The following is a 22048-nucleotide window of genomic DNA, read 5'->3' as shown; positions in this document are numbered from 1 at the left end:
AGGGGCGCCTGGGTAACTCAGTGGGTTAAAGCCTCTGCCTTCAGCTCAGGTCATGATCCCAGCGTCCTAGGATCGAGCCCCGCATCGGGCTCTCTGCTCAGCAGGGAGCCTGCTTCATTCTCTCTCTGCCAGCCTCTCTGCCTACTTGTGATCTCTGTCTCTGTCAAAATAAAATAAATAAAATCTTAAAAAAAAAAAAAAAAGGAAATGAATAAACAAATCATGTTACATCCAATCAATGGAATATTAATCAGCAACAGAAAGGAATGAAATACTGATATATGCAACAACATGGATAAAGGCTGGGGATCAGAGGAAAGGTCAAGTGCAAAGAGACACAGGGAAACTTTTAGGGTAATAGAACTGTTCTTTGCTTTTACTATGGTGGTGATGGTTACAAAACTTTATACAATTACCAAAAGTCATCACACTGCACATTATTTAAATGGGTGAATTTTATTTTACGTACATTAAACACTAATAAAACTATTAAAACTTCTTAATGGCAGAAAAACACAGAAAGAAGAAGTAGAAATTAATGAGGTAGGAAATAGAAAAACAGTTGACTCCATAAATCAAATTCCTAGTTTAAAAAAATACTGAACTGTATGCTTAAAATGATTAAAATAGTGAATTTTGTTATGTATATTTTATCACAATAAGAAGAATAAAATCAACAAAGCACTAGCCAACTAGATTAACAAATAGAGGAAGAAAGCACATATATAAATAAGAAATAACCCAGGGAAAATAAGCATTCATTAAAACAGAACAAATTGAAAAATAAAAACTATTCTTCAGACCTCTATGCAGACAAATTTGAAAACCAAGATGAAATAATTTCTTATGAAAACACAGATCATCAAAATTGATCCCAAAAGAGACAGAGAGCTTAACAGATTGTTTTCTATAGAATAAACAGATAATTACTCCAGAAGTTGAGGTTGGTTCAAGATTAAGAAATCCATTAACACACAATATTAATAGTGCAAGAGAGGAAAAATTATGACTGTCTGCAGAGATGATGAAAACCTTTGAAAATTTGCGACATCATGCCTATCATTTCTACTATACTGTTTGCCAAATGATCTTTTCCTATTTCTGTCATTTTTTCTATGTTTGTTAGTTGGAATTCTCCTGAAAAGAGCTTTCCTTCTAAATATTATACATTATTATGGGACGCCTGGGTGGCTCAGTTGGTTAAGCAGCTGCCTTCGGCTCAGGTCATGATCCTAGCGTCCTGGGATCGAGTCCCACATCGGGCTCCTTGCTCGGCGGGGAGCCTGCTTCTCCCTCTGCCTCTGCCTGCCTTTCTGTCTGCCTGTGCTCGCTTTCTCTCCCTCTCTCTCTGACAAATAAATAATAAAATCTTAAAAAAAAAAAAAATTATACATTATGTCATCTAGACACATAGATTTTTATTTTATCCTATGGATTATAACATTTTATTATAACTTATGTCTTTGCTCAAACTGTCTCAGATTTGGTCACTGGGTGCTAAGATTAGTGGAAGAATGTATGATGAGAAAGTATGACAAAAAAATTTACATAGTCTCAAAGTATTTCCCCATAAGGTATTTATATATCACAAAGAGAAAAAAACAGTCATTTTATACTGGAAAAATCTGGCCAACATCACCTTAACCAAACAAAGTGAACATCACCAGTAAGGGAACAAGTAATATACCTCCTAATATAATGCACTGAAGACACAGGACTTTGATTTTGGTGTTATTTTTGCTAAAAATATATAACCTGAATTTAATCATAAAGAATTTAAGACAAACTCAAATTGAGGGACAATCTCTAAAATAACTGGTCAGCATTCTTCAAGTAAAGGCAATGTATAATTCTGGACTGGATCTTAGACCAGAAGAAGGATATCAGTAGGATAACTAGTAAAATTTGAGTAAACTCTAGGTTTGATACAATACTATTTATTTCCTGATTATATTAATGTTAGTATCTTAGCTTTGATTATTGTAATATGGTTATATAAGATGTCAATCTTTAGAGATCTCAGTGAAGGTCAGGTAGGAATTCTGTGTATGACTTTTACAATGTTTTGTTAGCTCTAAGATTATTCCAAAATGAAGTTTAAAATATATCTACACATAGATAACCTAATACTCTGAAGTTCCCTTCTGGCCGACTCTTCTGCCATCTGTGAAGCCCGCAATTTCTCTTCACACTGATCCTTTTCAGATTGCCTCCAGACATCATGTTCCACTTTCATTTTCTCTAAATCCGCTAATCTGTTCTCAAGTTCTATCCTAAAACAACAGATGATAATTATGTTACAAAAACTACAATGAGGATGCTATGACAGCAAAATGTTTTCATTTGCAAGGAGACTGAACACAAAATAAGGTACTTAAGTGCTTACTTTTCATCTTGTAATACCACAAGTTTTTGATAACCTTCTTCCTTGGCAGCTTGTACTTTACGTATTAATTCACGATCCTTTTCTACGAGGAGAGCTTTGTGGTGTTCGACAGCGGACTTGAGAATTTCATTGTCTGACTGTAATCCTAATATTTTTTTAAGGAAAAAGATATGCTGTATTCAATGTTATTAAGCTGAAAAATCCTAACAGCAAGCATCCATAAGCTGGTAAGACAATTAAAAGCCCATAGAAATTTAAGTCTGGATATGTATTCTCAAAGATCTTTACATTATTAATAAACCTTTTAAGAATAAAATAGACTAAAACTCAGTTAACTATTCTGTCATTATTTTATATAGCATACATATATAAACACTTTAATAAAAGACTATATATATTTACTCGCTTGACTCTTGAGAACTGGGGGCATCAACCTAGGTGATATCCAAAGAGATATAAATATTTACTCCACTTCTAAAAGGGTTTTGTAATCTTAGCCCCATAGACAGCATCATCATAAAGCTGGTTGAAAGTAGAGTGAATAAAATCATAGAACCCTTCAAAACCTATCATTCTAACAGAACTGTTAGATTACCAATAGAAATAAAAATTGGAAGGGCACCTGAGTGGCTCAGTCAGTTAAGTCAGGCAGGTGCCTTTGGCTCAGGTCATGATCCCAGGGTCCTAGGATCAAGCCCCACATCAGGTTCCCTGCTCAGTGGAGAGTCTGCTTCTCCCTCTCCCTCTGCCTCCCAGCTCATGATTTTGCTCTCACTCTCTATCTCAAATAAGTAAATAAAATCTTAAAAAAAAAGAAATACAAATTCGAAACTTTCAAGTTTATCCAATGAATTCACACATTTTCCTTACATTGATATGGCAAGTATTTTGCAGATGGAATAACTAAGACAAATTCATATGTAACACAAAATTTTAAAAGAATGCATAAGTAGATCACAAACTCTTTACATCCCTTGAAAAATTACTCCCTAAACTCTATAGAAATTCATGAATCAACATCAAGTAGAGATTAATCATACAAACACTAATTCATCATAAGCTCTGCCTAAAACCACAGAGGCCAGTTCAACTAAAGACCAACTTGAGGACAGTTATAGGCCAAAGGTAGCTGATTTAAACACCCTTTAAGAAAAATCAGAAATAATATAATTCTGAGGAATCTTGATGAGAAGGACATTCTAAGACTACACTGGGGCTTAAAAACAAATGAGGCTCAGTAACTAGCCTAGTGTCTACATAAAAACAAAAATTGGGCCTAGGATCTACCTATCTTCCTTACGTTATTACTTTTTTTTTAAAGATTTTATTTATTTGTCAGGAATAGAGAGAGAGAGCACAAGCAGGGCGAGTGACAGGCAGAAGGAGAAGCAGACTCCCTGCCGAGCAAGGAGCCTGATGTGGGGCTTGATCCCAGGACCCTGGGATCACGACCTGAGCCGAAGGCAGACGCTTAATCGACTGAGCCACCCAGGTGTCCCTCTTCCTTATGTTCTTAAAATGGTCTCACATCACTAAAATGGTCTGGGACTAATAATCACATGATCTAAACAGATTCACAACTATAAACCCAGAAAGTATGGAATCCCATTTGGAAAGTTTCATTTAATTTATGTATTAATCAAATAACTGTATAAACATAAGACTGATTTTTTTTAAGAGATACATCGCAAAATGAACATTCAACATAAATAAAAACAACCCATATGTGCTCTAAGATTAAAATTCAGTTAGGCTCAAAAATAAAAATTCAGTTTGACCTATTTTAATAATTTGTTTGTATGCAAAAAGAATAGTAAAAAGCATGGGAAATCATATATTACCATCCAGTTCACTTTGAATCTTATTTCTTTCTCTTTCTAGCTCACTCTTAGCTCTTGCTGCCTCCAGTTTGATGTCTGTTATTTCTAGTTTGTTTGAATGTTTAAGTTCTTTTACCTGTTGACAATTAGAAATTGAAATTACTATAGGTCATTTTCTTGCCATTAACTGCTTACCCGAAAACATCAGTAGAAATGAGAAAATGTTTTGGGAAGCAGAGTACACAGTGTAAGTACCTTCCAAGAGGGAAGGTGCTTCAGGGCCTTGAACAGTATCTAGTACCAAGAAAACAGCCTTATCCTAACAATAGAGTTATTTTTTTACAAATATCAGGCTGGGGTCACCTGGCTTAATCTTGCCTTAAAAGGCTTAACTACAAGTACCTAAAATCCAATAGTCAATGACCGGCTCAACTTCAGAGAAAAAAACCTAAAACCTCCTTTAAAAAAAGTGCTGGTGACAAGAAGGAATTCTAGGTAGAAGGAACACCACATAAAATGTTATAAAGGTATAATGTCACAACAGTATGCTTGCAAGAAAACAACGAGCAACGCATTAGAGCAGAGGAAGGCATGCGATCTGTGGAGTGGCAGGGATTAAACTTTTATGCTGCACAAAAGGGCCACGTAGCCTGTTAGCTACTGAAGGTGACACAGTCAACTTTGTTTCAGAAAATTAACTCTAATTACAAATTAAGACTGAGAAAATGAAGGTAAAGATGCCAATTAAAAGGCAAAGAATTGACAAAGTGGGCAAGAAGGAAGAATCAACTGAATTTGGTGTGTGTGTGTGTGTGTTTGTGTGTGTATGTGTGTGTGTGGATGTGGTGGCAGTGGGAAGAATGAGTACAAAACATATAAATCTAATTTAAACTTTTACTGCCCAAATCTAATTCTCTGAAAAGCCCTGAGTGAATAGAAATAATTGTCAATATCTTCCATATGATTAACTAATCACATACCATTTTTAGTTTTCTCTGAGACAACCCTTCTGAAAATGAAATGATTTTAGTTCATGAGTAGTATTCATTCATTGGATAAATATTTACTGAGTACCTATTATGTGCCCCAGCAGTTTTAGGAGCTGGGGTTACAGAAGCAAACAAGAAAGCTTCATCCCTCCAGCTATCTGCACTACCCTCTACTATTTTCCATATCCTTCCCCTTTCATAAGGTGCTTCTAAAGTTAGTCCTAGAGTTAATCCTATAATGAGGATTTAACCAATACAGATATAAAAATTAGATAAATCTGTACTCTGACACACTAATGCATAAAACTGTGAAATTAGAGGAGAAAACTACACATATATACAAGTTAAATATGTAAAATGTAAGATTGTGGGAACAGGAGGGTAGAGGATCATATACTTCAGTGCAACAGAAATCTATAAAAACTGAAGATGGGAGTTAGAAACAAATGAGAAAAACCTTCTAGAGCCGAAGACGGGAAGGATGAGAAATAGAAGTGTTTTACCAAAGGAGATTCCATCTATGAAAGGTCTTAAGAACACTGTAAGGAATGGTTTGGTCAACATTCTCACTTAAAGGAAAATAGAAAAGCAAGTACTGTGCTGCCTTTGTACTGCTAACCACATTTAAGATGCATGTTTTACTTCCAAATAAACTTACAGATTTTTTAATGACACTACATAAAATGAATACATTGTGCTGACGCCAGGTTTGCAATTTTAAACATTACTGAAAATAAGTCTCACAGAACAATGTTCAACTACATGAAAGCAGCTAAGAAATTTTATTTATTTTAACAACTTAAACTTTCTGTGGATTGGGCTCTATTACATTTTAATTTCATGGACAGACAGAATTAAAACTATAAATGTCTTAAAATTTTGAAGAAATATAACTATAATGAAAATCCAATTTCCATAACAAATGAAATTATAACCTGCTATTATATGCTAGCTGTAAAAGGTTAAGAATAACATAGCAGTTAATTAATAAGCCACACCGTAGCCTCTCTAAATATGAGGTGGAAAACTATAGCCATCTTATTTTGCAAAAATTTCATTCATTTCAACAAAAACTACAAAATATCTAAAAACCTATTTCTTCTGAGAAAATATTGTTCTACTAAATGGTAATTATTGAAACTGAAAGAACAGTAGACAGGAAGTCAAACAAGTGAAGTCTGACTTCAGACCTACTTTTATTATTAAACTAGTGGTATATGCTCAAAGTATTTGTCCTTGCTGCATTTGAGTTTACTCATCTATGGATCTATAGGAGTTTCAGTTTTCCTTTAGTGCCACATTTCTATAATCCTGAAATAACGCACTTATAGTAATTTTTAACTTCTTAAAAATATATTAAAAGGATTAAAAATGAAACTTACATGAATTGTATTACTGAATTGTATTACTGAGCTATGACAAACGGTAGCATTTCCTACAAGTAATCTGAATCAAATCCCAACTAGTCATAATAAACTTCTCTTTCTGACCCTAGATCCCTGGTTCTTTACCTTTGTGATCAGGCCTCAAAATTCCTAGGAAAACTAGAGATCATTTCCTAAACAAAATGTGTAAGGTTAAAATGTTACATATAATTTCAAGAGATACAGAGTCTTCTGAAGCTCCCCTGGGGCCAAGATATCCTGTCTCTCTTGTTTTTTTCTCACAATACATTTTCCATTTGGGCCTTCATGTTGCCAATTTGCGTTATGCTTTTGATGTAACAGAAGCTCAGTATCCAGTACTACCAGTACTACTAACTTTAAGAACCATAAAAAATGGCAGTATTAGGCATTTTACAAGGGTTCAGAATTTGTTAAATTACACATACACACATACACAGACATGCAAGAAAACATATGTAAGCAAGAAAGATATAGCTGGACAACTGTATTACTCAAGAAGCTCTTGACACAAATTCCAAAGAGACAGTACTTAAACTCTGATCTTTTTTCAAAGGTCTGAGATGGTATGACCTCATTAATGTAGCTAATAAGGATAACTATGCGGGATGATTTCCTTAAACTGCATATTTTATTGGAGTTTTAAAGATCAAACACTTCCCGAGGTAACCAGAATTTATCTCATTGAATGTAAAGTACCTTCAAGGTCACCATTTTCAGGCCATCATTGGCAATACTTTTTAATACAAGACACTGAATCACACTGACATAATTCTGTTCAAAAACCTAACAAACATTTACAAAATTTGAATAACTTAGACAAATACACCCCAGGTGCTCCTTTGCATTGCAAACAACCATTTGCTAGAGTTGCAAAATATTAGATGAAAATCTCAAGTTGCAAAGAAAACTGACAATCATGTTTGAAATATCATTTTAAAATTTATCCTTCCAATGAAATCTTTTTACATGCATGATTCCAAATGAAAACTTGGTTTGTCTAAAGCTGAAGGATGGTTTTTAATATGCCATTTATATGCAAAAAACACAAGTGTGCCCTTAAAATTAGGCAACTCTTAGCAATATCAGAATTGGAAAAAAGGCATGGCAGAACTTCCTAAATTTACTTCTTTGTATACTCCATTTCTTTGTATACTCTACCATTGTAGGAACTCTATCTCAATATGTATATATTTGGATGTATAAAAAAATCTACTTAGGTTAATCAGGAAGCAATTAAATTATTAATTTATTTTACAATCTTAGTAGGCTGGATGAGTTCCTAGGGATGAGCCAGAATGATGTTTCATTTCATCTATGAGGAAACTTGCTTACAGTTCTACAGATTTATATAATGAGGAATGGAATTTGTCATGGGCTCAAAGTTCCATGTTCTTTATGTATATCTTTTTCTCATTTAAGGATATCACTAGTGTAAAACTGTTGCTATTATTTTCATCATAGGCTGCTATCTACTGCATTCAATACCATCTTTAATCTTAGAAAAATCCTGTAAGAAAAAGGCATTGTTCCCACTTAAAAGTTAAGCAAATTAGAAGTCACACAGGTAATGAGTGAGATGAATGAGTCAGGATCAAAAGACAGATTTATCTGATTCAAAGTCCATGAACTTTCCTATTGTAATTCATTACCCCCTCCAAAATGACAGTTTTTAATTTCTAAATATATCTTAGTCTCAACATATAAGCTAGCCTAGAAAACATCTGAATTAAACTATTTCAACAATTAAAAATCTTCTTGCCTAATTTTCACATATTCTTTCTAGTATCAGCCATGTCTAATGAATTAAATACACTGGCTACAAAACCACTTCGTAAACTGTAAAGTATAAAAACTCAAACAAAAATTGTAAATGTCACTAGAGACAGAATCTGCAAACATAAGAGTATGTGTTTGCCATGGAAAAAACTGGGTAGACTATCTCCCAAGGGTGGCATCTAATACATGTAGTATTATGGCTTATGGCCTTTTGGACACAGAAATCACCACTCTCAAGGCTGGACTCACATTAATAAAGTTTATAAAGACTGGTTTATAAAATCAGAGCTGTAAGAAAAAACTATAATGGAAAACAGAACACTCTAAGTCTGAAGGACCAGTGTGCATTCTCTCCCTGTAGACAAAATTACATGGGAAATTAAGTAACAGAAAGTTGTTTGGTGATCATACAATCAGAACAAATGGAATGAAATGAATTGATAGTTTCATGCCCACCATTTAAAACAGATTGATGAATTCCTTCCCACAATAAGAATTATCTCTTCAATGGGACAGAATACTTAGATTCTACTAAAACTCTCACTTCTCTCTGTTATGAACACTGCCTAAGTTCTCTCAAGTAATTCCTTGGCCAAGTCATTTATGATGACTACATTACTCCTTTAGATAAGTTCACTTCTACTAGGCTATAGTAAGTTCCTTCTGGTCTGGGACCTCTTTTGTTTTTCCAGGTAATTTTACATAACTCTGCTCTGATGAAAAATAATTGATTTCACTGATTCGGAAACCACAGTTATTTCCAAGATCTTGAAGATGCCCCCAAGTACTAACATTAATAATAGCTATTAATAATATTTGGGTAATTATCTACTAGACCTTATGCAAAGTGCTTTGTGCATAATATTGCATTTAATTTTGCCATAATCTATAAGGTATATATTAGTTTTGCATTATAAAGAAAAACACTAAAATTTTCAGGGAGAAAGTAAATTGCTCAAGGTCATACAGCTAGTAAGAAAAAGAAATGGAATTTGAATCTAGTCTGTCTTAACTCCAGAGATGATATGATATTGTTATTCACTGCAGTCTTCTAAAAAATACTTTCATCATTGCTCTCCTATTTCTGGTTATCAGATTCCTTATACATAAAGCATGTGAGGGGAAAAACTATAAGTTCCTGAGAAAACCTGGTATATAAAAGATATACAAACCATTATATATATTCTTTTAAAAATAACATAGGAGCACCTGGGTGGCTTGGTTGGTTAAGTGGATGGCTCTTGATTTCAGCTCAGATCATGATCTTTGGGTCCTGGGATCAAGCCCCATGTCAGGCTCAATGCTCAGTGGGGAGGCTGCTTGAGATTCTCTCTCTTCCTCTGCCCCTTGCCCTCTCTTTCTGACACACACTCTAATAAATAAATCTTTTTTAAAAAAATAACTAAAAATAACATAAATGTAGACCATGCTGCTGTTATTAATTCACTCATTTAACAAGTATTTATAGAGTGCCTGTTTCAGGAGATGGAGATACAAGGAGTAATAAAAGCAATGCCCCTGGTCTTAAAGCTTATATTTGATTAAAGGAAAAGGGTGGGAGAGAAGAGGAGAGACAAAAAATAAACAAATATAAATATACCAAATGCTGCTAAGAGCTATGAAGAAAAATAAAGCTGGTAAAGAAGATGGACAGTGAGGCAGAAGAGGGAAGATGGTATTTTACAAAGTGAAGACAAGGAAGGCCTCTCTGATAATGCGACGTCTGAAAGAGGCAAGAAGGCAAACTATATGGATCTGAAGGAAGACCATGTCAGCAGGCAAGTGCGAAGGTCCTAGGACAGAAGTAAGAGTGAGAAGAAAGCCAGTAAGGCTGGAGCAAAGTGGACAGGAGGGAAAATGGACTGTGATAGCTCTAAAAAGACTGCAGAGGCAGATCATGCAGAGCTCTGAATAGGTAGAGAGTCAGGAGGCTACTGTAAAAATTGAACCTAGAGAAATCATGGCTTGGAGAAGAGCAGTCACAGTGAAAGTAGTAAAAAATTAGATTTTACATGTATTTGGAAGGCAGAATGATAGGATTAAAAAAAGATTTCAATATAGAGAAGTAAACAATTTGAATATAAAATTTGTCCTTATGCAGAATCAAGCATTCTAAAAAATGAAGTAGAAACAATAAGAGGACTTACTTTACTGGTCAACGTATTTATTTCCCGCTCAGCTTTATGCAATTTACTGATTAGAACAGTATTTTGTTCAGTGCTTGATTGTAGTTCTTTTTCCAAACGCTCAGCCTGTAGTTTAGCTGACTGTTTTTCAGCCTTTTATTAAAAAATATTTTAAAATTTATTCATAATTTTTATAATTATATAAAAAGAAGCAATATTTATTTTTTAAATTAAATTTGTGTGTGTGTGTGTGTGTGTGTGTGTTCCAAAATTCATTGCTTATGCACCTCACCCAGTGCTCCATGCAATACATGCCCTCCTTAATACCTACAACCAGGCTCACCCAACCCTCCATCCCCCTTCCTTCCAAAACCCCCAGTTCGTTTCTCAGTGTCCACAGTCTCTCATGGTTCGTCTCCCACTCCAATTTCCCCCAACTCACTTCTCTTCTCCATCTCCCCATGTCCTCCGTGTTATTCCTTATGCTCCACAAGTAAGTGAAACCATATGATAATTGACTCTCTCTGCTTGACTTAATATATGTATAATCATACTACCCCAAATTATTCAAAACCTCAATAATATTAACATGCACCAAAGCAACAAGAGTTTTCTCAAAGTAATTGGTATAATTCAAATGAAAGATACTTGATCTAGGAAATATGCAACAACAGTCTCTGGACAAATGACATATCAATAGCCACCAAGAAAATAAAACATATACTTCTCTCATGAAAGAGAGTACCTAATGCACTCACTTGATACCTATTTACTCTTATTGTTGACACAATTAAAACAAACATTTTGGAGGGTTTCAATGCATAATATAAATATAAAAGTATAATAGAAAGTAGAAGAAAGGGTTCATTTGTAGTAGTGAGAACTAAAAATCTGAAAATCAAAGTAGATTAAGAAATAAAAACATGAGATTTAAAAATTCAAAATCCTCAACTAATCTGGAGACTCTGGAAGTATGAACAAAGAGCTCCACAGCTCCTGAACCCATCATATCATAAAGATTCTTAAATCTGTAAATTGTCAAGAAAATTTCTGGTTGATAACACTCATAGTACTCTTTCACTAGAAAGTAAAAACTAAATGCTTTTTAAAAATAAATTTCTACTCAAAATAGTTAAAATTAAAACCTTTGAAATTTAAGAATAAGCTTCACAGTTTTATAAGATCTCATTTCCTACATATCTTAAATATGACAAGAGTATATTCAACAAATAATTCAGGAAAAAACTGTTTTTCTCACATATAAAATGATACTCTTTGGGCACAATGACAGCCAGAAACATCTAGGAAAGAAATGCTTCTTTTCATTCATCTGACAAATGATAAATTAACTACAGGCTCTTTTGAAAATGTTATAAATGAACCTCCCATCTTTTGTAATCATTCAACTTGTCCTGAAAATCATCATTCTAAATGACCTCAATGAAAAGCTTTGCATTGGGATCATATGCTAAATTCAATTGCAATCATCCCACTTACTCTGTCACTATAAATACATTAAGGATGGAAGGGTAGAAACATAAAAGTACCATTCTGAATTGCCTCATGTCTAAGGTCCAATGATAGAACTTTAGTTCAGGAAACCAGTAAATACTGTCAGAGGCTTCATCCAAAAAATAAAAAGGTGACTTCTACTCTTCAAAACATATCAATGTGCTCGCTGTACCCACTTTGTTGGCAACAAATAAATAAATAAATATTTTGCTAGGTGCCCACTAATTTCTCTACAACTCTAATCATTTCACAACTATTCTAACACACACACGTGCTCTCTCGCTCTCTTTGTGGATTTGCTCAAAATAAATTAAAACAATTAAACTGGTATGATCTGTTACATCTTAGACACTAAGAACTATGAAAAGTAAGCATACCTAAACAAGATGGTTAAGGGATGCAGAATATGCCACAGTGGCATAAAAATTATTTTGAACTGAAGGCCTTTGATAATCAATAGACACAGGAAAAGGTTCTTCCCTGAACTAGTCTTAGCTGCCGAAAAGCAGAGCCTCCAAAAAGAATTATAAATCCCCTCCCCTGGGGTTTCATAGCCAGAGAAGACTGACTCCTATCAACGGAGAAATCAACCAGGATAAGATATCACCTACACATTGTCACAAAACTGTCATATCTCCCATCTATTTTCCTAAAAGTCATTTGTGTTCCTATAGGCGCCTTTTCTCCCCCTCCCTTTCCCTAGTAAGCTGGTATGTAAGCCCCAAATTCTAACTACCATGTGGAGCGACATTATTCTGTGAACTCCTGTACACATATATGAATAAATATTTTTTCTCTTGTTAATCTTTTGTCAGTTTAATTCATAACCTCCAACCTGTGAACCTAGGCGGATGAAGAAAAAGCTTTTCCTCTCCAACAATGGAAACCAAGAATTTTCAGAGAATACCTCTAGGAGTATCAGCCTACCTCTGCCAACTCTCATATTTCTCTAATGAACTCAAAGAACTATTTCACTGAAGACTTATATACATTAGCACCAAGTTGAATTGTATTGCTCTGGCAAGAAGCTGTCTTAAGATATAAAAGTATGGTATTTTTATTTATACAGGACTTAGGATTTTAATATCTTGAATTCCATGTAAGGAAATAACTATCTAGGAAGAAACTGTTTTTCTGGTTTGAGAGGACTTTACTCCTCAGAAATTCAAATTTTAAAAATTTGGCATATTCTACTTTCCAGTATTTCAAGGGTTAATTCATTTCAACTAGATGTCTTGACTCCCAAAGAATAAATAATCCCTTTGTAAATGTGGTAGCATAGCTATTGCTTATGAATCAATAGCTTTCTTCTTTACAAAAAGAATATATACTCTTGGGACTCTACAAATGCGTCAGCATTAGATTGGTAAGCACACATTTATGCTCTAAAAATCAAAGGCTTGTCAATTGCACTTTTAAAAAAGCATGCCATACTCTACCGGGAAGCAATTAAAATCTTACCTCCAGGGATCTGACTGTAGCCTGCATCTCAGCCAACTGCCGTACCTGAATTCTTTGGACATTTTCTACCTGAGCACCAGAATTCTCTTTTTCAGCCCTTAATTCTGCTACTTCAGCCTCTAAACCTTTTACTTTGTGACACAAACGGAATTTCTCTCGAAGAAGATGATCCATTCGTTTGCTGTCTCCTGAGGGCTCAACCTTAAGCAGTTGATTATGTAGTTCTTCTTTATCTTTCCCCAGGCTTGCAATCTAATAATAATTTGAAAGAAAGCACAGAACCTTAAACTATTGAATTTTCAGTCATGAATAAGCTTTACAAGTCAATAAATTAAAATTTAAAATTACACAATATAAAAAAGAAAGCTCAGGTGGTGAAATCAAGTACAAAGGGAAAAAAACCTAAAATACCACGTTCTTCATTCTGTACTCAGCATGACTCAAATGTGAGGGCAAGGACCTTGGCCTATTTTCCTTCTATCTCCCCATGGTGTCTAGAACAGGGTTTCATCAGTTGCTGACTGAAATTCAAAATTATAAATAATACTATAAAAACAATTAAAAATGTATCAAGTATTTTATAATCCATCAGAACATTAAGGGGTTTATGCAAGATCAGTATGCTGATTATAGGGCACCTGGGTGGCTCAGTCATTAAGCTCCTGCCGTCGGCTTAGGTCATGATCCCAGGGTCCTGGGATCAAGCCCCATGTCGGGCTCCCTGCTCCACGAGAAGCCTGTTTTTCCCTCTCCCACTCCCCCTGCCTGTGTTCCCTCTCTTGCTGTCTCTATCAAATAAATAAATTAAAAAATCTTTGAAAAAAATATGCTGACTGCTAAGCTTTTCCACAAGTGACAATAATTCTTGGGCTATATCTATACTTAAAAAGTTCTCTATTTCAAGTCACTTAATTCACAAAAAAGCTGCTTGTCTGTGTAAATAACTACAAATGTGACTGATGAGAGTTTTTAAATGATAGCTGGGAGTTTATTAAAATCCTAGTTGCACTAATGGCCTCATTCTTACTTCTTAGATTCAAGAAAGAAGTAAAAATCATTACTCCAGGGTAGGTGGAAATCACAGGGGAACCTGGTGAGCAAAAACACTAAGGACTTTCTCATTTGTGCCAGCCACCACTGCCAGATTCCAGAAGCCTCCGAATCCACTAGTTTCAAATTGCTTCCTAACCTCAGGGGCACTCCAGAGGACCCTCACCTCCAGGAATGAGAGGGCTAAGTTATCACGGTAAAACTCATTCTGTCCTGATCCCCCCCAACCACCACCACATCTCAGCTAATCAGAGCAGCTCCTCTTGTTAAGTCTCTTTCTACACATGGGTTCTCTTCATATGGTTCAACTAAAGGATTCAGCTGATTAAAGAAAAAAATAAGAAAAACAAACGAAAAAGCCACTGCTCTTAACAACTAGCCAGGATGAGCTTAGCCAAAAGGACTCCGTGCTCTGCAACCTAGGCAAAAGTGACCCAAGAGATGACGGACAGCTCACATTGCTATAAATGAATCTAAGAAGGGTGAGACCTCCACCCCAGCACAGAATCTATTTTCCTCATCCGTAAAATGAGAGTTTAGACTGGAAGCCCTCAAAAATCACTTTCAGTTTTAACATCCAGTGATTCCAATTTGGTTTCAGACATGTTGTAATAAAGATGTCAATGGGAAATGCAGGTAGAGATATCTACCAGGCAAATATCATTTTTTCCAGAAAATAAAGTTCATTGTAGAAGGCAGCTATAAAAGTCAGTATCAAGCCCAACTAATGAGTGTCTCTCTCCTATTTTTCCTGCCATTCTTTACATGACAACATTAGCCTCAGGTTTGGTCCCTGACTACATTTTCCCCCACTCCACATTCTCTTTTCTTTAGCTAGTGGTGTAACTTTGTGCAAGTTACTTTTTCACTGTGGCACCAATTAAAATGAAGGTCTTGGGCTGGATATCTTTAAAATACCACTTAGCTTTTTGCATGAGGTAACTCAAACACAGTCTTAATGTGCTATATGAGAGGTGTGGTGGCTCATCTATGTCAGGAGTCCATGCGTAACTCAAGTTCAGACAACAGTGCCCTTTACTGAGTATGATGGACCAAGTGCTGAGCTAAGTACACTAGACATAAAATTTCATTTACTAACAATCATTTCTCTTGTCCTCTTCATTTTACATATGGGGTCAGACAGCTAATGTTCTGGATCAGCATGTTTCCTACATTATTGCTCTCTCCAGTAGTTTTGAGAGCAATCTGTGGGACAGCCGAAGTGGTAGCTGAAATTATGGTCAGAGCTGGCTAACAGCATAGTGAGGGTTAGATCCCACATTTATAACTCCCAACTAGAGCTCACTATCAAAGCATTCCTACAAAATCTGGTGATTGCTGCCTTCTGATTTCTCGATTTGTTTGCTCATTCATGTAACAAATATTGACTGAGTGCTTGCTATGTTCCCAGCACTGTTCTAGGTAGTAAGGATACACTACAGAACCAAGCAGACAAGCAAACAATCACAAAATCTGTGCATTCCAAGAACTTCTATTTAACCACTACTATGACACTGCTCTCATCCGGGTCATCAGGACACAGATCTTAGACACATCCTCGCCCCTACCTCTTCCTCTACTCTCAATCAGATTCACAAGCAATGTTCCTTGTTTGTTTGTACTCTCAATCCTTGCTCTAAATTTCCCAAATGCTTTGTCTGAATTTCTATTTTATGACATTTATCCAAATGTGCCTATATTACAGTTACCTCTACATTTACTTTATTCTCTTCTAGAATATAAGCTTACTTGACAGGAAATATGATGTATTAACCAATTTTACTTTTAAAAGATTGTTGAAGTAAAGGAAACAACAGAAACAAGAAACAAATCCACAACTAGGAATAATTGTTATCTTCTTTTCAAAGGATGGTTGTACCATTCTAACTCCCCAAAGATACTAAAGATACTCCTGTGTCTTTAGGACACAGCATAGAGAAATGGTTAAGAGTACAGGCTCTGGAATCAAACAGCCTAAGTTTTTGTTGTTGTTGTTTTTAATACTTTAAAGATATTTCTCTACTGTCTTTCAGTTTATATTATTTCCAAAAGGAAGTCTGTTTTCAGACTTTGTTCTTCTGCAGAAAATACTTTTTTTTTTTTTTTAAACCTTTAAGATTTATTTGAGAGATCGAGAGAGAGAGCATGTGCACAAGCAGGAGGGGCAGAGGAAGAGGGACAGAGAAACTAAAGCAGACTCCAGCTATGGCTGGAGGCCACCACGGGCTCTATCTCATGACCTTGAGATCACCTCATGAGCCAAAACCAAGAGTTGGACACTTAACCAACTCCGTCACCCAGGCACCCGTATCTTTTTTTTTTTTTTAATTAACCTTATTTTTCGATGATGGTAGATTCATATGCAATTGTAAAAAATTATTGAAAGAGTTTCTGTGTACCCTTTGTTCAGTTTCGCTACCTGGTAACATCCCTCCTCTTCTATTTTCTGAAAGATACTGCACAGAACTGGTTTTCATTCCTCTTTAAACACTTCATAGAATTCTCCAGTGACACCATTCTTTTGCTGAGTTTTTCAATATGAAGTCAGTTTTCTTAATAGTTACATAGTATTCACACGATTTATACGGGGTGAGTTACAGTAGTATTTGCCTTTTGATCCGTTTCATCTATGTTTGACAAATTTATTTGGGTAGAGCTGTTCACCAGATTACCTTATTACCTTTTTGATGTCTGCAAGATCTGTGGTGATATTGTTTTATTCCTGATAAAGGCAATCTGTCTCTTCCCTCTTTTTCGGCAATCCTGCTAGAGGTTTGTCAATTTTATTAATCCTTTCAAAGAATAGCTCTTTGCTTCACTGATTTCCTTCCCTCCTCTTAGTGTTTATTTTGATCCTCTTTTTCTAGGTTCTTTAGGTAGGAGCTTAGATTACGGATTTGATCTATTTTTCTCTTTTCTAATGAATACATTTAGTGCTATTTCTGTGAATAGAGAACTCACTCTGCATAATCTCAATTTTTTAAATCTGCAGAGGTTTTTTCTGGCCTAGGATACAGCCTGTTTGGGTGTATATTCAGTAGCCACTTGAAAAAAATGTGTTCAGGTGCTCTTGTTAGGTAGAGTGTTCTATAAATATTGGTTAGATTCTTCTGGTTAATGGTGTTGTTGAGTTCTAGATTCTTCCTGATTTTCTAATTTTTCTATCAATTGTTGAAACATGGGTGCCAAATCTCCAACAATAATTAAATATTTCTCCTTGTAGTTGTATCAGTTTTTGCTTCACATATTTTGCAGTTCTGTTTGGTTCATACACATTTAGTATTCCTGTCCTCATGATGGACTGACATTTTTTATCATTATGTTATCTTCTACCTCTGGTATTTTTCTTTGCTCTGAAGTCTACTTTATCCACTACTAATATAGCCATTTCTACTTCTTTTAACTAATATTTGAATATTTACAAGACATACCTCTTTCTACCCTTTTACTTACTAACTATACATATTATATTTGAAGATTTCCATAAACAGCATATAGTTGGGTCTTTTGTTTTTCAAATCAACTCTACAGGGACACCTGGGTGGCTCAGTCAGTTAAGCCACTGCCTTCGGCTCAGGTCATGATCCCAGGGTCCTGGGATCGAGTCCCGCATCAGGCTCCTTGCTTGGCAGAGAGCCTGCTTCTCTCTCCGCCTCTGCATGCCACTCTGCCTACTTGTGTTCTCTCTCTGACAAATAAATGAATAAATAAAATCTTTTAAAAAACATAAATAAAATCAACATTGCAGGGGCATCTGGGTGTCTCAGTGAATTAAGCGTTCAGCACCTAATTTTGGCTCAGGCCATGATCTCATGGTCATGGGATCAAGCCCTGTGTCAGGGACTCTCTTCCTCTCCCTCTACCTCTCTCCCCATTTGCTCACTCTCTCTCTCTCTAAACAAAATCTTTAAAAAACAAATTAGTAAAATCAACTCTGCAAATCTCTTTTGTTCTATTTGTACCATTCACCTTTATTATGACTATGAATATGTTAGGATTTTAAGTTTTTCATTTCTTTTCCTATTTCCTGTTCTAAGATTTTTTTTTCCTGCCTTCCTATGGTCTCCATAAACATTTTTTTTAGGATTCCATTTTGATTTACCCATAATGTCCTGAGTATATCTCTTTGTATAGCTTTCTTAGTTACTGCTCTAGATGTTATACATACATACCTTGTCACAGTCTACTGGGTTCATTTTACTAGCTCAAGTGGTAGTTAAAAACTTTACCTCTTTTTACATCTTTTTGCCCTTGTTTATGATTGTCTTAATTACTTCCACTATATACATTTAAAACTACATCAGACAGCATTATGTTTGCTTTAACCATCAAACAAAATTTAGAAAAGTCATTCAGGAAAGGAGTATCTACTGTATAAACCCAGAGTTTTGATTGTGTTCTTTTAGCCTTCTTGATGTTTTGAGGTTCATTCTTTTACTGTTTTCTTTCTGTATAGAGAATTTCCCACAGCCATTCTTTTGAAACTATTGGTAAGAGATTGTCTTAGTTTTCCTTATTCTAAGAATATCTTGATTTACTTTTCATTCCTGAAGGACATTTTTGCTGGATAATTAGGAGTTGATACTTCTTGCCTTTTAGCATTTAATAATGTCACGGCACTTTGTTCTGGCCTCTATGGTTTCTGATGAGAAATGTCCTGGAATTGTTTTCCCCCATAAGCATCATACTTCTCACTGCTTTCAAGATCTTTTTCCCTATAGTTTTTATAAATTTGAGTATGATGTTTCTCAGGTAGATTACTTTCATTTTATCCTATTTTGATATTCACTTAGCTTCTTGAATCTATGTTTGGGTCTATCATATATGGGGAGTTTTCAGCCTTTATTTCATTAAGTACTTTTTCAAGACTGTCCTCTCTTTTCCTTTCAAAAACAAAAATCTTAGATCTTTCAAGATGGTCCACAGGTACCTTTGACTCTCTGTGCTCATTTCTGTTTTTTAATGCATTTTCTGTAGCTTGTTAAGATTGGGTAATTTCTAATGTTCTATCTTCAAGTTCACAGAGTCTTTCCTCTAACCCCTCTCTTCTGTTGTTAAGCCCAACAACTGAGGGTTTGTTTTTCGTTCTGTCTTGGGGAGGGGGGGTTTCAATGGTGAACATATTTTACAGTTCTAAAATTTTTATTTGGTTCTTTATACTATTTCTTTGCTAAAACTCTAATTTTTCCATTTGTTTCATGTTTGTAATTGTATATTAAAACATTTTTACCATGGCTGATTTGAAATCTTTGCCAGATAATTCTAATATTACTGTCATCTCAGTGTTAGCATCTATTGCCTTTTTTCATTTAGTTTGATATTTTACTTCAAATTTTTATTTAAATTCTAGTTAACATGTATGGTAAAACTGGTTTCAGGTGTAGAATTTAGTGATTCATCACTTACATATAAGACTTGGTACTCATCACAATAAGTGCCCTCCTTAATGCCCATCACCCATTTAGTCCATGCCCCGTCCATCTCCTTCCACCACTTCTCAGTTTGTTCTCTACAGTTAAAGACATTTAAATGTTAAATTACAGTTAAATGTCTTTTAGGTTTGCTTCCCCATCTCTCTTTTCACCCCTTCCCCTATGTTCATCTGTTTTGCTTCTTAAATTCCACATGAGTGAAATCATATGATAATTGTCTTTCTCTGACGTATTTCACTTAGCCTAATACACTCTAACTCCAACCACATCATTGCAAATGGCAAGATACTCTTTTTGATGGGTAATATTCCATTACACACACATACACACACATGCACACACACACACACACCCTGTACATCTTCTTTATCCATTCATTGGTCAGTGGACATTTGGGCTTTCTCCATAGTTTGGCTATTATTGATAATCTTAACAACAGAGTGCATGTGGCCCTCCAAATCAGTATTTTTGTGTCCTTCAGGTAAATACCTAGTAGTACAATTGCTGGGTCACAGGGTACTGTTCTACTGTTAACTTTTTGAGGAACCTCCATACTGTTTTCCAGAGTGACTGTACCAGTTGGCATTCTCACCAATAGCGCAAGAGGGTTCCCCTTTGTCCACAACCTAACCAACACCTGTTACTTCTTGTGTTAATTTTAGCCATTCTGATAGGTGTGAGGTGGTATCTCATTGTGGTTTTGATTTGTACCTCCCTAATGAGGAGTGATGTTGAGCATCTTTTTATGTGTCTATATGCCATCTGGATGCTTTCTTTGGAAAAATGTCTATTCACGTCTTAGCTGGACTATTTATTGTTTAGGTTTTGAGTTTGTAAGTTCCGTATAGATTTTTGACACAACTCTTTATCAGGTATGTCATTTGCAAATATCTTCTCCCATTTCATAGGTTGTCTTTTAGTTTTGAGATCCTCCAGGTTCTCAGTATGCCAACTGATTTTCTACTGAAATTTAAACTTTTGGGGTATTGTATTAGGAGACTCTGGATCTTATCTAAAGTTTATTTTAGCTGGCTTTTTAGGACATGGCTCTGCCAGGGAAAGGATGGTGTCATCACCTCATTACTACCAGGCAGAGGTAGTAGTACAGATTCCCCACCTTAGCTCTATGACACCCAGGATGGGACAGGCTTCTCATGACACCATGCTGGGTAGAAGTAGGAGTTCCACCATCCTACATTGTTGGTGGGAATGCAAGCTGGTGTAGCCACTCTGGAAAACAGCATGGAGGTTCCTCAAAAAATTGAAAATAGAGCTACCCTACAACCCAACAATTGCCCTACTGGGCATTTATCCTAAAGATACAAATATAGTGATCTGAAGGGGCACCTGCACCCCAAGGTTTATAGCAGCAATGTCCACAATAGCCAAACTATGCAAAAAGCCTAGAAGTCCATCAACAGATGAATGGATAAAGATGATGTGGGGGGTGTGTGTGTGTATACACATATACACAATGAAATATTATGCGGCCATCAAAAAAAATGTGAAATCTTGCCATTTGCAATGACATGGAAAGAACTAGAGGGTATTATACTAAGTAAAATAAATCAATCAGCAAAGGCAATTATTGTATGATCCCACGGATATGAGGAATTTGAGAAACAAGACAGAGGAAACAAGGGAGGGAAAAATGAAACAAGACAAAACCAGAGAAGCAGACTAACCATAAGAGACTCTTAATCTCAGGAAACAATCTGAGGATTGCTGGAGGGAAGGGGGATGGACATTGGGGAGGGGATGTGCTATGGGGAGTGCTATGACTTGTGTAAGACTGATGAATCATGGCCTTGTACCCCTGAAACAGATAATACATTATAAGTAGGAGTTCCAGCTTCCAAATGGGCAAATAAAGAGCTCCCTAAATGGCAGGGGTAGGAATGATTTGTCACTGCTTCATATGTGACCTCCACTGACACCACAGAGTCAGCTGTAGCTTCCATTAACACTCCAAGGCTGGATAACAGTGAAAATCCTGGTTCTGCACTAGGCCTTCTCTGACATGACCCAAGCAGAGAAGGGAGAGAGTACTCCATTATTGACAACTGAGGCAATGGAAATCTAGGCTTTGA

The 22048-nt window shown here is 35.6% G+C and overlaps 1 protein-coding gene across 1 annotated transcript in view; it reads right to left on the bottom strand.

The window, feature by feature from the left end:
* Nucleotides 1-22048, bottom strand: part of LOC111142275 (centrosomal protein 83) — a 143346-nt gene that overhangs the window by 35208 nt on the left and 86090 nt on the right. The window contains exons 6-10 of the mRNA XM_022495327.1: nucleotides 13477-13728; nucleotides 10525-10656; nucleotides 4228-4342; nucleotides 2387-2531; nucleotides 2124-2273 (exon numbers count right to left, since the gene is read on the bottom strand). Of these exons, the coding sequence (XP_022351035.1) occupies nucleotides 2124-2273; nucleotides 2387-2531; nucleotides 4228-4342; nucleotides 10525-10656; nucleotides 13477-13728 (794 nt within the window). The remainder of the gene's footprint in view (nucleotides 1-2123; nucleotides 2274-2386; nucleotides 2532-4227; nucleotides 4343-10524; nucleotides 10657-13476; nucleotides 13729-22048) is intronic.

Source organism: Enhydra lutris, unplaced genomic scaffold (assembly GCF_002288905.1).
Source record: "Enhydra lutris kenyoni isolate GAN:26980312 unplaced genomic scaffold, ASM228890v2 scaffoldscaffold7, whole genome shotgun sequence".
Classification (NCBI taxonomy): Eukaryota; Metazoa; Chordata; class Mammalia; order Carnivora; family Mustelidae; genus Enhydra; species Enhydra lutris.
Note: the sequence above shows the minus strand (reverse complement) of the source record. Positions and strands in the feature narration are given on the sequence as shown.